This window comes from Pundamilia nyererei, unplaced genomic scaffold (genome assembly GCF_000239375.1).
Source record: "Pundamilia nyererei isolate P.nyererei 1_Seehausen unplaced genomic scaffold, PunNye1.0 scaffold00226, whole genome shotgun sequence".
Taxonomy (NCBI): Eukaryota; Metazoa; Chordata; class Actinopteri; order Cichliformes; family Cichlidae; genus Pundamilia; species Pundamilia nyererei.
The window spans coordinates 339,237-355,919 of record NW_005187627.1 but is presented as its reverse complement, the minus strand read 5'-3'; the positions used below and the strand labels follow the sequence as shown (position 1 = coordinate 355,919).

The 16,683-nt window shown below is 39.8% G+C and overlaps 1 protein-coding gene across 1 annotated transcript in view; it reads right to left on the bottom strand.

Annotated features, from left to right (window-relative positions):
• Positions 1 to 15,924, bottom strand: part of angpt1 (angiopoietin 1) — a 57,266-nt gene extending 41,342 nt beyond the window's left edge. The window contains exon 1 of the mRNA XM_005748655.1: positions 15,097 to 15,924. Coding sequence (XP_005748712.1) covers positions 15,097 to 15,492 — 396 coding nt within the window. The 5' untranslated portion in view covers positions 15,493 to 15,924. The remainder of the gene's footprint in view (positions 1 to 15,096) is intronic.
• Between the last annotated feature and the right edge of the window lie 759 nt (positions 15,925 to 16,683).

The window sequence follows — 16,683 nt, the reverse complement described above, 5'->3', positions numbered from 1 at the left end:
AGAAGACAAAGACCTTAAAAAATAATCGCATATCGCATCGCAATCGCAATATTGGGGCAAAAAATCGCAATTAGATTATTTTCCATAATCGTTCAGCCCTAATTGGTTGGCACCTTGAGTGCATTCACTCAAGTACCTAAACGAAGCACAAGTAAGGTTGGGGAAACTTGCACTGAGTCGAGACTGAAGAAATCACTTGGATTAGGGACGAAATGCTTCTTCGACTGAAAATGCTCTATCCAGACTACAGAATCAACTTTCTGGTATTCCCTCACCTGGAATATTGAGCATCGATCAAGGCATTATATTTTCTACTCCACAGAGTATAAAGTAGAAAGCTTAAAAAGAGAGGCAGGGGGACTTCCCATTTCAAAAACTGTGGAAGTGCCCTTGGTGCAGAAGGATTTTATAGGTCAGTATAGACTTCCTGCAAGGAGGTAGTTCCCACAGAATGTATTATTTGTGAAAGTCATGCCACTACATTGGAGAAGGTCTGTAAGCAATACAAGAAAGCAAGTAAACATGCTGATGGTGGATAATTTAGAATAGGAATAGGAGTGCGCAATGAATTGGGTTGTCCAAACCCTCTCTCAGCTCTCTTGATCTGTGTGAATTTGGCCATCTGAAAAACAACCAAGTGCCTGCCAGCACCTGCTTGATCCAACACTGCCTTTTCTTCCCCCTTTATATCTTTCTTGCTTGTTTTCTTCCCGTTTGTCAACCTGTCAAGACAGTATTGATGCTAATCTTGTTGTGGTTTTGTATTTCCAAGGACATAATGAAACATGTGTACACAACTTTAAGTAAACCAAGCTCTTTATAAATGATTAGGTCAATTATAGTGCGTAGTTTGAAGTACCCAAAATTGCTTGGCAGGTTCAGACGCACACCATTTTTCAACCTTCAAAGGTTTACTGTCATGATGGTTTGTCAACAGGGCAGCCAATAAAAGAAAGTGAGATTTTCTGGCTGGTATATTCAAGGCTGGGTGATATTTCTTAGGAAAAACAAATCAGAACTTCTAACCAGAGTGCAAAAGTTTTAAGCCAAATTGAAGTTCATATTTTCCACATTTTGTCAGATATTCTTAAACTATACGACTTTGCATATCATTACTCAGTGTTAAACATTCAAATAAATCACAAACACAGAAGGGGGAATATACATAATACCTTTTGATGTGGGGATTTTTTTTCCCAAACAACTGATGAGATCTCTGTGTAGATAATTTAAATGCTTCAATTGAAATGAGGCTTGATTTTCAACAAGGTCTGGGTAAAATTCTGATGCTCTTAATCAGGATTTCGAAACACAAACCCGAGTCAAATTTAGATTTAATACTTCTTTTGATTATGTTAAATTTGCAAAAACATTAAAACCCAAGAAAGAAGAAAACCTGCTTGTGTTGCTCTTGTTGCTTTTAGTCTGTTTTTTTTTTTTTTATTAGTTTCTTTGAGACATAAATTTTGTGTAATCTGTGTTATGCTTTCTCTTACGTGAATGGTCAAACTTGGAAGGATCTTTTAAATCAAAGTCTGACAGTGTTATGTCTATAACACATACATTCAGTGATAAACTACTAGAATATACGACAAAGAAAGTCTTTGTCAGAATGACAGATTGAGATATAAAAATTGCAATGTTGGCATTGTGTTATGAAAAGCACAGATGGACAAACACGGTCTTTTGACATAAAATAGAGAGACGGACATTTTAAAGCCTTGAACTTGAGTTTTGTAGCACTTGTGTGAGAACATCCAAGAGCAATGTTTGGTTTTCATTTACTGATTTTGATACGATTATACAGACACTGCTTGTTTTCATGAGGAAAATTTATTCTGGAAATGAATTTTCAGAGTTGCTCTGCTCGGTGCTTCTTTAGGACTAAATTCCAGTGAAACTACACATAACTCAAATCACTGCAAAGTGTTAGAGAAGAAACATAAAATATCATAATATCTACAGGCTACAACTCCTATAAAACTGAGAGAACAAGCCCATCTCATAAAATCTACGGTAGGAACAAGCTTTTATTATTGTTATTATTATAAATTTAAAATTGTATCTTTAGGTCCTTACTTTAGGTTACTGGCAGTCTGTCGCAAAAACACATTTTATTCTCATTTCTTTAGCTGAATCTATGAACAATGCCAAGATAGCACTGCTTGACAGCAATATAATAGTATTTTTGCACCAACAAGGCAATTCCCAAAAAGCTATTAGCCAAAAACTTGGCGTATCTGAGCATGGTGTGTAGTGTGTCCTTAAAAAAGTTGAGGACACTTGACAAGTTCAGATCAGTTGATCCATTTATTGTTCGAAGCCTAATCAGAAATGGCATCAGTGGAAGGGTGGCTATCAAGAAGCCATTCTTAAGGAATAAAATGCTGAGGTATGCCAAATTAAGTAAAAACTGAAATTACACAAAAACCAGTCCCCACTGAAAATCAATGGCAAGCAGTCTTGCAAAGATCAGGAGAGAGGTACAACAGTGAGTATCTACAGCCTTCTGTAGAATGGGTCTGAAATGGTTTAGAGCTGCATTTCAGCCAGTGGTGTGAGGATATTATCAAAGAGAATGGAATTATGCACACAGACAAGTATCAGCAGATTTTGATTCATGATGCAATACCATCTGGAAAGCATCTGATGCCAATTCAGTAAAAGCATCCCCGAGTAGAGAAAAAAGACAAGAAGAAAGACAAAAGAACACCATCAGTCATGTACTGACTTTCTCAGAGCCCAAACCTCACCATGATTGAAGCAGTATGGGATCACCTTGATAGACAACTGGGGAGCTACTCCTGCAGAGTACTTAAAGAAATTACATGCGTGAGACAGTTCTAACATGGGAATTCTTTTATGCCAAAGAGCCTTTATTTACTGCATGATGGACATGATTCAATAAATCACTGTACCTAAAGAAATGAGGGGTGGTTCAAGACAGCATTTAATGTATGATTCCTAAGTCAAGCAGATGTAACAGTCGCTATTAGAGACAAAGCATGGTTTCTTTCAATGACAAATGTAAACAAATACAGTGAAGGAAAGTGTGCATATGAATGTATATTTTCATAAATACTCCAGTTACATTGGTGCTATCTAATGTCAAAATGCTCCAAAAATTACTCCAATTAATTTTGCTTATCTAGCCTTATGGGAGAGGAAGTTCTTGCAGTCATTCAAGACATGGGAATGCATAACGAAAAACAAATAAGCAAACAAAGCTGGACCTGCTACCATTCATCCAGATGTCTTAAACTGGGAGCACCAGCAGAGGGACAGTCCTGAGATATTGTGGCTCACTTAGTCATCCAACATGAGAAGCTTTCCTCAGGGACACATTCCTGGACAGGAATGCACCCTTTTTTAAAAGTCTTTTTTTGTGTGTCTATGCTGCTGGCCATGTCAGTCTGCCCCTTTACTTAAGCACACAGGGATCACAAACCCACCATCCCATGGAGGAGTCTATTACGTCCAAATATTTGAGATAGCATTCCAGTATACCCTCAAAACATCCCAGCAGGAGATTCCTCTGCCAGACAGTTGTAGAAATATATGAAAGGGGGCATGTTTTGTTTTAATTTCAGCCATGACAGAAACCTTACTACATACAGCGTTGTATGTTAAACCTCCTAGTCAGGCAAAACCTCAGGGAAAAATGGTTCCAGTAGTTTGTGTGCCAGCCCCACTACCTACCAAGCTGGGCGTCTTTTTAAATCAAAACGAATGAGCCTTTAATGACAAGGGTTGTTTCCTTCAATGTCACGTTCGTGTTTATCTTTCATCCTAACATCCCATTAAGCATAGACTCCGGAGTTTATAAACTGTTCCTATAGTTAATCACCACAGTGTGAGCTGAGCACGGCCTCCTTCACTTTCTCTTTCTGCCTCCCTCCATCCCATATCTGCACATCTACACGTGCTTGCATTTCCGAGTCTTTCTTACAATCTTTGCTTCGCTTTGATTTTAATACCGAAGACACAGAGACACTATCGCACCAGGTCCAGATTATGTTACTGTTCAGTCATTTTGCACGCTTCCACTGTTGCTAACACGCACTGTCAGTGGCTGCACGAGGCACTTCTAAGTAAGTGAGGCCGAAGTAGACCAGCTAACATGCACACATGAAACAGCTTTGACCCGAAGTTTACCACATATGTTTAAAAGGACGTGGACGCTGCTCTTATCGACGATGTGCAGCTAATGAGCAGTTTGATCTTTGGCTTCGGTTGACATGTTGCATGTTTGTGCATCTTGATCATTAGCTGCTCACGTGTTTGATGTTTTTCATAGAAAAACTGCAGTACGAGTACATTTGTACACACATTGAAAGGTTCTTGACATAGCATGTCATTGGAATTACATCACATCTTTTTCTGTTGTGCAAGGTTGCTAAAGAAAACAGAAGTAGAGAAAAGGATCATTTAGAGAAGTGCACACTGTGTGCATTACCTGTCTAATTCCTGGGTTTCTGTGTTCAGTTTCTGTTTGTTTTTGAATTTCATAGGCAGCGGCACTCAAGACATGTCTATAAACAAAAGCAAAAGCAAAGGATGGATCAAATGATTTCAACCAGTGCAACTAAACATAAATGGTCATGCTCAAACAACAAAACATCTTATCCATTTTTTGTGATTAGTTTGAGGGCTTAAAGGTTCCAGGTACTAAATGGACTGTAAAGCAATAACACTGTGGAAAAAAAAAAGAGAAGAGGCTTTGTTTTCTTTTTGAAAGCTGCCATCTCTGAGGACGTGAATGAACTTTAAACCTTAACTGTTAAGCCAACATGATGAGTACCACAACGCTCAGAAAAACTGAAATATGAACATCTAATCTTGGAACCGAACTCCGTCTGGTGCTGTTGTAGCACTGAAAACCATGAGAAAGCCACGAATCTTAGTTGTATCATGGCAAACAATGATAATTACTCCATACAAGGTAGATTTTAGGAAAACAGTGACATCACCCATTCTTTTTTGCAATCTGTAACTGTTAAAAGTTATATCTTCATCCTTCCCTTAGACGAGACATCATAGACATCATGTATCACTGACGTGTATACATTTACATGGATAATGTGAGTGCTGTTTGACAGCATGTGTCAGCTTCTGTTCCAGTTTCTGCACCTTGTGATTGCACATGCCCAGAGAAGTAACATCTCATATGATCCTTCTCAGATTATCGGCTAAGCTCAAGGTCATCTCATCCAAACACAGGCGAAAAAACAGGCTTGTGCAGATAAAACAGTGTCGTGCACAAACCCGCATGCAGAAACGGACACGAACGTGACACACTCACGCGTGCAGATTTACTAACGTCCATGTCCAGGCCTCTGGAGGATTAACCTTTCCACCTCAGAATCACAGCAAACATGTCAACTTAAATAAACTTCTGGAACTATTTGTAACCATTTGTATTTTCGTTGTAAACTCAGACCAACAAGCACATCCATCTTTTCAATCAACAACAGATTTCTAAGTTAGTTCCTGTTAGGTCACCGTGCAGCAGCGCAATTTAGAGGTAGTCTGTCACTGCACCGTTACTGCAGAGGGGAAGTACATGAAGAAAAATGTTACGCTACATTTTTTCCATCCCTAAATGTGTGCAAAGTGCTTTCTCTACCAGTAATCACAACACTGACTGCTAAAATCCACCTGTACTAATCATTACAGCCAACTGTTTGCCTAAACCAAAAACAGCTTGATGCTTCAGGCTGACACCAAATACAGCAGTGTTTTTACAAGGTTTTTCCCTGTAACGCGCACTCGAATAACAATGTAGCAATAATAAACAGTCCTAAATGAAGGTCCAGATTTCTATAAAGGTCAGAATTTGGTGTAAACAACATGAAAGCATGGATTCATCCTGTATTATATCAGTGATACAGGCGTGCTGCTGGTTGTGTAATGTTGTGGGGGATACACTTTGAGGTTCTTAGTACCAGCTGAGAATCTTTTAAATGCCACAGCCTATCTGAGTACTGTTGCTGACCTTGTCCATCCCTTTATGACCACAGCGTTCTCATCTTCTGATGGCTCCATCCACCAGTATAAATCTCCATGTCACAAAAGCTGAAATGATCTCAAACTGCTTTCTGGAACATAACAACGAGTTCACAGCTCTCAAATAGCTTCCACGGCAACCAGATCTTTGGGCTGTTGTGGAAAGTGAGATTTGCAGCAGCAGTCCATAAATCTGCAGACAAAAAAGGGTCCAACTCGCAAAGGTGTAACTGAAGAAGTGGCCAGTGAGTATATGTATCAACATGTTTGTGAGCACAGAGAAAAAAATATGTAGGACTAGATAAATTAAGTATAGACTGATTTTTACAACATTGAATTATATAAAAGAGCTATTTCCATGTCAATTTGGGTGGGTTTTTTTGGTGGGAGTGTGATTAGCTATAGTTTGGTGTAATGCAACAAAGCAAGTTCTAATGAAAATCTAAATCAGTATCTGCTTATATGTAATGTTGAACTTTTTAGAGCCTTTACTAGAAAGAAAAAATCCAATCCACAGCTTGCTTGCCTAAAAGATTATTCGTTAGAGCCTCTTGTTACCGTACTTGATTGAATACTTAGATTGTGTTTTAAAAACAAACGAATTATGCGTTTTAGGCTTGTGAATTGCATACTTGGTGCAATTCGTCACCAAATTCTGTCGTGCAGCAGGTGTTCCTTATCAGCTAATCGACAGCTCTGATAGCAGCGTGACCGAAAGTACAAACAGCTAAAACGACCAAAGAAAAGAAACATACTGAAACAGTCGACGGAGTCATTGATTTTATGAGGACTCTTGAGTTGCACTGTACGATGTTTTGAGGGTGTTATTGTTTAACAGCAGGGAACATAAGAAATGTCACAGGGTAACCCACTTTACTGACTTTCCTCTACACGTCTGCAGTGAGTGTGCCAGCTCCAGCTGTGGTATTCTGTGAAATATGAGAAGTCTGGCTCAGGTCCCCGCTAACGCAAACACAACTCTGTACAGGGTTACGAGTGTCTTTGCTTTCAAAGCAAATATTAAGATTTGTGGGTGCAAATGTGTCTGCATGTGCGTCTATATCTTTTCGTGCATGTGCGTATTGCCACTAGCAGGCTGAACGAAGTGTCAAACCAATCACAGCACTTAAAGCGATAAACCGAGACCCGACTCACTTCATGTGCCCAAAGCGCCCAAAGAAAACAGAGGCAGGTTATAAACAGCCTGCCCTTCTGAATTGCTCCAGACTGAATTCCATCAAGATGTGTGGGTCTGAAGATGTAATTCAATACGTTGCACAATACTCACAGAGCAGCTCGCCTCCCTCACTCGCACCACAAGACAATAAACGATTAAATAAATACGTGAAGTAATGCTCAGATGTGACACGAAGGGCTTAAGAACAAGTGGCTCACATCCTGCCACCATAAGAACGCAACAAAAACAATGGAGACAACCATTACTCATTTGAAGATCTATGTAGGCCACAGTGCGAGGGAATGAAGCTGTTTATGTTTTCTTTCCTACTATTCCGAGTCTGTCCCAATCTTCTTCTGTCTTCTTTTCACCGTTATGCGCTTCCTGTCAACAGTTTTCTACAACTTGGCCTCACTCTACGGCCTTTTCTCCTCATTTTGGAGCATCTGACCTTGATTCTTGTGTTTCTTTGCTTTAGAATCCGAGAAACACACAATCTGCAAGGCTAACTCCAAGCAGGGTGAAACGGCGCTGCCCTCTGGAACCTCTGGAAGGCTCCCCAGCGTTGACAAACAAAGACATCCACTCAGAATGCAACATCTGTCAGGGAGAGTCAAAGAGACACTGGAGGGAGAGCCGGCCTCAAAGGCAGCATCTAAGGCGGCTTCAGGAATTTTTCCTCCACTTCACAGAAATATCTACGGGATTGAAAATTATCATAAACGAAGATCAAACAACACAACTTAGAGTGAACTTCCAAATTGGATGAACACAAACTGAAGCATGTAGCGAGAGCATTCAAATTCACAGCGTATCCTTATTTTTCATTCTGCGGCACATTGCCAGAATCAGCAATACAAGAAATTGATATTTTATCAGTTATCTTTTCCTGGAAACAAACCAGTTGGGAAAAAAAAAGAGAACATCTGACAGATTACTGCAAATTCAAACCGAGTTAGACGTCTTGGGGTATTCTCTGCAAACAGCTCAAATATCAAATATCCAAACAGAGCTTTGTTTTTAATGCCATATCAGTTCCTTTGACCTTAATCAAACTTTGATTTACAGCGTACGACCTGCATGAACCGAAGTCTGGAGGAAAACAAATAGCAGATATGGGTGAGTAATATTATCATCTGCTCTGTTTATCAAGAGTCATTATAAAACAAAAATACAAAAAAGATAACAGGCAGCTCTGCGACTGAAGTAAGCTTAAACACACTCGTGATTTGCTGCAGGCTAAAATAACAGCACATTACATTACTAACCGTGCACTTACATCGACCATAATGTCTAATGTTCCACTCTATCTAAGTTGTTATTATCTCATATTTGGCTCATAATCACTCAACCTTAGCAGTGGCAAAGATGCAGACAAGAACCTTTTTGCTTTTGGCAACTCTTCTGACAACAACTTCCACTCTAGTACTAATGGCTTTCACTTGTCTGCCCAGAATAATATTATGTATGGTTGTTCTGTTGGGAGGCAAAAAAACAAAAAACCTCTTATTTCAACAATTTTATAAGAAAATATTTAAATACCACACTAGAATAAAACCTATACACATACACTTACCTTAAAGCTGATATAATCTGTATTGCTGTATAAACAATGGCTCTGTGATGGTCTGTCAACCTACCCCATATCTTGCCCCATGACAGCTGGGATAGGCTCCAGCACCTTTCACCCTAAGTTGAACGGGTGGATGAATGGATGACTTGGTGTTATTAACTCTAAATAATTTCCCAGAGCTTTTACAAATATTGAGATATAAATAAGTAAGGAAGTAAAGTTTATTTCTAAAGTGCTTTTTACAGATATATCTTCACAAAGCAATCCAAAAAATAAAATATAGGAATTAAGGAAAACAGCTAACTAAAAACAGGTACTATCCATAAGAATCTCAACAAAAAGCCTCCTTGACTAAAAGGCGTCCAGAGAGTCAGCTAAACAAAGTTGGAGTTGGAGGCTATTTCAAAGTCTCAGTGCTGGAATTGCTTCTGACTTCATTGTTTGGTTTGTTTCTCTTATGACTCTTCTGGTCCTGGCAAACTGCTGTTTAAGTAAAAAAAAAAAAAGCTCTAGTTAAACCGCTTTGTTCTTAATGTCAACTAAAAAGCAGACTTGCAAAGTTAGCAAAGGTGAACATAATGGAGCGTTTAGCAGCTGAAAAGTCAGATATGTCCCTCTGAAGTTGGTGGTGACCAGATTAGAGCTAAAAGGAATCTGAATACAACCTCTCATCAATCAGATGGCCTGGGGCTAGACTTCAGACTACCTCCAAATTTTTTTTAATGATGATTAAAAGTAATAATACGGTATAGCATATGTGCGTGACTTTTTTCACTGTGTCCAAGTGGCCAAATCACAAGAGTACCTACATTCGTAATACCTCTAACGACCAAATGAAGAAAAATTAGCACCATTAGAAGAGTGAGAGTGCACGGAAACATGAGCCTATAAGAGGAAACTCTCAATTTATTTTACAGATGCACGAATGGGTGCCAAGCTACAAGCTATAGCTACAGTGTTTTCAGTGGGGATGTCATAAATCCTGCAAGCATTTAGCCAAATGTATAACCTTGTAATTAAAGCAAAATAAATCCTCAATAAAGTACCCAGCTGAGAGTAATTCACTAAAATGAATGATGGAAAAAGAAACCAAATGGTAACTTTGTATCGCTGCACTAAAGGAAACTAGACAAATTCAAAATGGACTGTCACATTACCTAGAAATGTACTGCTTCATTCATGCGACTTTAAAGAGACATAGGTGTACAATACCTGCCTGGCCAGTATCAAAGCTGCCATCATGTTCGCAGCCACCGGTTAATTGAAATACGACCTCTGGAAAAAACGGGTGAGTCTGAAAACAAAGCGGTACGGCTTATTGAGCATGACAAAACCGCTAAATGCCCCCTTTCCCTGAAAATCAGAAACATTAACAGTGTTGAACCCCATTTTCATGTCCGTGTGGAAATACTGCGGCATTGTTGTAATGTTTTTCCCTGCTCCCACGACACGCAGAAGCAGAAAGTTCTCTTTCCTTTTCACTTACAGTCAAAGCACAAGTGCAACCAAGAAAACCCTTCTGGAAGCTGTTATTGGAGCGCCCTTCTGTAATTTCTATGGTTTCCTTTTTGCAAGTTTAGAGGTCCAGAAGGACAAGACTTTTTATTCCTTGGAGCATTTGCCCGTCTTTATGTATCATCCGATTGTTAGCTTTGGACAACATTACGAGTGAAAATAAACTCTTATAGAGGAAGTCACTACTAAAATAGATAGGTTTCCCCTTGGATCCCCAGGCACACTGTGTGGCCTTCTGACAGCATTAAGTAGAGAAACATATTCACTCTTTCTCAAATGAACTCCCAATATGGAAGGGAAACAAGCTGCTGCCCACATGTTGGTATATCCTCTAAAGCACTGTTTATGCAACGCAGTCAAGTTCGTCAAGAGGCAGAAAGATGGGAATTTCACAGGGATAAGACACCCAGGATGGTCATTTCCCCTCCATGTCCAACAGCTTAGTTTGGCAAAGGCTTCTCCAGAAACTTTCTGCAGTTTCCACAAGAGGGGGAAATGAGAAGATCTTATTACACTTCAGTGCACCAAAGAACACCATCTGTTGTTAAAGTGCACTAAAAAACACCAGTTTCATCTTTTTACATGTCAATAAAGCTGAGTTTTGGTATTGATCTAAGTATGTCGCAACACTAAATATTGGAATTTGTCGAACATCAAAATCTTATTAGCTCAGTCAACATTTTTGGTCATTTCAGTTTGTATATCAGTTATGAAAACTTGCCTGTATCCACACTCTATCGAACAACCAAAAAAAAGGGAGGGGAAACTCCAAACACAATTCAAAAGTAGATGCTGATAAAATGTAGCTTTTAAAAATGTTTCCACCACCAACAAAACTCATTTTATGCAATAAGTGCATATTTAAATCTGGCTCCTGGTTACATTTGCAATCTTCTGGCTTCTTTATTCCATGACGGCTGGTAACATTTAGTCGAGGTGAAATTGTCCTGTTGTTCCGATAGCATTAAGATTTTGGGACAGCCTGCTTGAAGAAAACATTTTAATAGGAGGTTTTTAGAACATTATGGCCTGTATATGTACATAAACGGTAGGAGACCTTATGGCGAGATGACACTGGGAATCCTTTTTGTGCCCTAAATTGCACAAAGTTATAAGCATGAGATATTTTAAATCCCAAGAAGATCAACTCATACTTAGGTATTTCAAAAATAAGGTTTGCTGCATTGACCAGACAGTTTATGTTATAAAAGCTTCAGAAATGGAAACGTTAGCTTGCTGCTGGTTGATGCTAAATGATTATGTTTGATGTTTGTGAGACACTGTGGTTGAGACTTATATATATTCAAAGTTTCATTGTGGAATTTTACAGGCATACACTGGATTTGGATTGAAATTGGACGATTTTTTTATGCACTTTGACGTGACATATGGTGACATATGTTTGAAATAAATAAATAAATAAATAATAATAATAATAAATAAAGCTGACTTGCCAGCATAAGATAACAAAATCTCTTCTAAGCTGTAACCGTATTGCATTCTAGCAAGGAACTAACTGATAGCAAAAACACCTGTTTATGAGATATGGAGAAAATTCGAAAAAACTCGTACTTTACCTTCCTGCTGCATATTGAGTATGTATTTTAGCATTTTGTTAGCTTCAGTATTCTGTATCACTCTGTTTTGTACTAAGATTGGCTGGTTTGTAACAGATAGGTGAGTTGCTGCAGCAGGTGCATTGTGGGAATTGAATCCTGTGAAATGTCTGATGTACTGTCCCAGTTTTACAGCCTGTCTGATAAAGGATTTTGATCTATACTTGTTTGGTTCTTCCTTGTTGGCAAACACCTGTTGCCAACAAGTTGCAGAGCGCCCTCAGGTGGACAGACTATGCAACATCAACACTTGTAGCATCACTGAAGGGTGTTTCTTCTCTATTTTTTTTTTCATTTTCAGCTATTGCCCAATATAAACCCCATTAAAGTACAAATCAGTGAATAATTAATATCACTGTGGGCAATATATTTGGTAAGAACAGAAAATAAAAGTATTATAGATAAGTGTCAAAAATAAAAACACATTTGCATACCAAACACAGTCACCTACCTGTTGTCTTTTATTTTCTCTCCATTTCTTGTTTTTTGTGGGGTTTTTCTGCCCGTGTGTTCCTTTTATAATTCTGTGAAATTCTGGTAAGAAAGCTTATCCATGGCTCTTCACCTTGCAGACAGGAAAAAGAAGTAATCCTTGAGCAAACACGAGCCACCTTTGACTGGTTAGGAATGTTATCCGGGTCCATATACTTTACCCTGGGTTGACAAAGGTAAGATCTCAGGCTTAAAACACTTCCCCAACAGCTGTTTGCTACATCACTCTTAACTGTCTACCCCCCACACTGGACTGAAAGCACAGGCACAGGGTTGCTATCTATAATGATCTTCTCTGTCCGTCTCTTTCATCAGGGCTGGTTGGAGCAACATCAGGGCGAGCTTTCTTTTAGACAAGCAGTAAAAAGACCGGCGTGATTAAGATAGATAGACCGACTGAGACGCTTAATCTTCTGTCCAATGAAAAATGTTAACTGCATCCTGATGTTCTCCCCCCCCATGTAGTGCAATTAGCGTGAATTACCACTGTGTGTTTAAACTTCCCTTATGAAATGACCAAGAGGTAATTCCTCTTTATTTCTGATACTTGTTTTTTCTGCTTTTGTATTTAAATTTACAGTATTTAGAAGATACATCAGAAAATTCATGATAAGATTGTCTTTGGTCCTGCACGATAAACTCCTAGGTGTCAGGAGAGAAGCACAATGGCAGTAGTGGTGCTCTCTTCCTTACATCTGAGGAGAAAGTTATTCTAGAGGTCCCATTAGTCAAACCTTCAGTGCACGAATGCTGCCGTTGTGTTTTCACAGGGTCCCTTGTACTGTCATAGACGGATGAGGTTCACTGAGCAAAGATAGAGCTGGTATTATTATAAACCATGGCCTTTCTCTGCACTTAAGACACAGACAGAAACACATACACAAGTTTTCAGACGTTTGACTACTAAAAGTCTTTTCTCATTTTTCCTCCCTTTAATGGTGACTCTACATAAACAACTGTGACACACAGAATGCTAAATGTAGATAAAGTCAGTAGTAGCGACAAAATCCTCTTGTGCTATACCCAAGTTGGTTTGAGACGCATTTCTAAGTTCTGTAGTTTCGTAAGATATTCTGAATTTGCTGGAGGGTGGAGTAGCCCCCAACACTACCTCCCTTAATTACGAACTCAGTCAACATCTCGCTCTAGCAGACCGCTGCCACTACCTGGTTAATTGATGAGAAATGACTATTTCCTCCAACTTGTGGAGTGAAAATTACTTTCTCTGAGAAAACGAAAAGCAGACGCAGCGTAGCTCTGAGAGCTTTCGAAGGACATGTTCATTGCATACAAACAGATTAATCGGTGAAATTCAGCTTGATAAATTCCCCGTTACACTGTGATCCATGAAATCCATCAGTTGTTAGCTGTGCGCGTGTTTGACTTACAAACTGCGGAAAATAAAATAAGCCATCAGCTTTTAGGTGTTGATGGCAGACTGGACATGCTAATCTTATTTGGGAGCAACAACACTGTAGAAAGAGCAGGAGCACGAGATCCTGTGATGCCAAAATTGGAAGTTTGTTTGTTTGAATCGTGTATTCATTTCAGAGAGACGGTCTTGGGCTTTTCGGAGACACAAAGTCTCAAAGCCTGAAAAAGCAGAGTGCCTGCCAAGCAGTATCAGATATGGCTTCAGAATTCGCATCTTATTAACATATTTGAACAAAACACCTCACAGATCTTCAAATTCCCATTAAAAGGATTTAATTTAGGAGTTATTTAACCAATAAATTCTTCCAATAAAAATATTCACATAAAACTTCTTTTATATGAATCTGGATTTTCAGGCTAAACTCACACTTGAACAAAAATAAAGAGAGCATTCTCCTTCCATGTCTTTTCCTCCTCTTTGAGTCTCTTGGGGCTCCCTCTGACTTCCTGCCATTAAAGAGACAGCCCACTGGAGAGCAGAGGGTGACTGACATATAGCTACCTTTGCTGTATGAGCATCTGTGGAATTTTGCGGTTAACACAGAGAAAAGTAGGAAGACGTCAGGAAAACAGAGATGTGTTAGACAGAGACGCAGTACACAGTTACGTAACCAAATACTCCAGTCTGTCCTCTTTTGTGTGTTATCAAAAACACATATTTTGTTAACTAATAAAAGTCTGTTTGTCAACTCAGAAGCAAAGAAGATTAATGCCACTATGAGACCAGGCTGCTTTCTCAACAACTGAAGGAGTTATGAGGTGTAAGTCAACCAGTTGACAGCCGTGCATTTTAACATTTTTGATGTTGTCAGTGTTTTGTGTGGTAATCTCTGGAATTTTATTTTGAAAGTGGCCACACAGCATCACCCTTTGGGGGGGGATATGGGTAAAAGAAAGCTGCACTTTTCCAAGGCACATAAACTCTCCTACTGACAAGCACTTTGACAAACTACGTGTCGACTACATGAAAACAGCAAACACTGCATGGTTTTAGTCTGACAGCCTCGTCCACAAACCAAAACAAGGTATCTAGTGAAGCTACAAACAGACGCTCTGGGGAGACCACACACCCAAGCAGACACAAATATCTCAACAAATAACACACAGCAGCCACTTCAAAAGAAAAAACTCATGCAGATGCAATTCTAAGATTTTCAGCGTGGTTCTGATTAAAACAGGAAAATTCCACTGCGTTCTTATTTCAGCTTATCATTAAGCCAAGATCATGTTTAAATGAAAAGAGAGATCTAGCACCTGATGCTCCACATAAAGTTCCTCCTTACCTTCTGTAGCCACTGGGTGTAATTCTCCATAACGTTCTCCAGCTGCTGGATCTTCTGGCTGGGAAAGTCTGGCTCAGGTGGTGGAGCGTCCCTCTGGAGAGAGTTGGCGTTGTACTGCGAGCTACTGGCCTTCGCTTCCTTGCAGGAGCCTCCTCCAGCTCCCTCTCCCTCAGGTAGGATGAAGGTGTAGGTGCACTGGCCATGCTGGATCTTATGAAAACGTCTGTTATTGGAATTACTACTGCTGCTGCTGCTACTACTAGTAGTACTCCCTCCATTACTGCTACTGCTGCTGCCGTCCGTCCCTCTCCGTTGCTCACCTCCTCCGCAGCTCACAATCACCAGAAGCGCCGCCAGCGACAGCAGGTGACGACTGTAGTGGTACCACAGCATCATATCAGCCTGGAAGCGCTGTTGAGGGTGATTAAATTTCTTGTGTCTCTTGTTTCTCCTTCTATGCTTTACTAGATGTTCTCTTAAGTGCTGAATCAGAAAACGTTAGCCTGAAACATGTATCCTCCATCCTTAAGTTGGACCTCCAGCAGTCAGAGTTCATGCAGACTTTTTTGCCATGGACGGGACACACATGTATGTTTCCAAACCTCCTCTTAAGCTTTTGTCCTGGCAGGGAAAGTTGCACACATGTCTTGGAGTGTGACAGCTTGGCTATATTTCTTGGTGTTCCTCCAGTAAATAAGAGCCTGCCTGCGTTTATCAGAGTGTGCATTTAAAGTAGGTGCTGGGTATGCTGGGATAGTGTCGTCAGACCTCCCCTGGTCTCTCTGCCGTTCTTTCCTCCTCTGCTCGCAAACTTAACGACTGGGGGTAGAGAGTGAGAGAGAGAGGGAGAGGGAGGGAGGGAGGGAGACGCTCACTCTGAAGAGCAGTTCCAAGCTTCCAGCACACTCTGCGCCTGCCCCTCGCAGAGCCTGCAGAGGAATGTGACTCTGTGCATGGACGTATTTGTGTGTGTGTTTGTGTGTGTGTGTTTGTGTGTGTGTGTGCGCCAGTGATCCTGGCAGAAAGAGACCTCAGCACAGAGGACATGCTTAGACTGTGGGGATCAGCTTTCAGACCGGTTTATGTGGTTGACCTGCTCCCTTGCCTGTGTAAAATAATAATAATAATAATAATAATTTGAACGCACGCATTTAATTTATCTCTTCTTTTCTCCCTGCTCAGCTAATAACAGGTGCTACGAACTTGTCACCTGTGCTCGGGGTAGCTTTATATGTTCTTCTGCTTATCTCTTGAAAGTACAAATCCATAGTCAGGACAAGCATTGTTTTATAAACTGCAGCACCTACATGGAAGTAGCCATAGGATCAAACTGCAAACCTACGTAGTGGCTAATGGACAGCAAACCATACGCCTGAGCTACATTTACCACAAGATATTAAGTATCTTTCATTCCATAGAATTTGTTGCAGTAAATTTAAAATACTATTAGAGAGCACTCGAACACCAAAAATGCCCACCATTCTATCATTTGGTAATGTTTGCTAAGTCTGTTTGACACTATATATACTGTAAGTAATATATACATATATGTACATGCAAATATTTAATATGTACTATAGAGTAAAG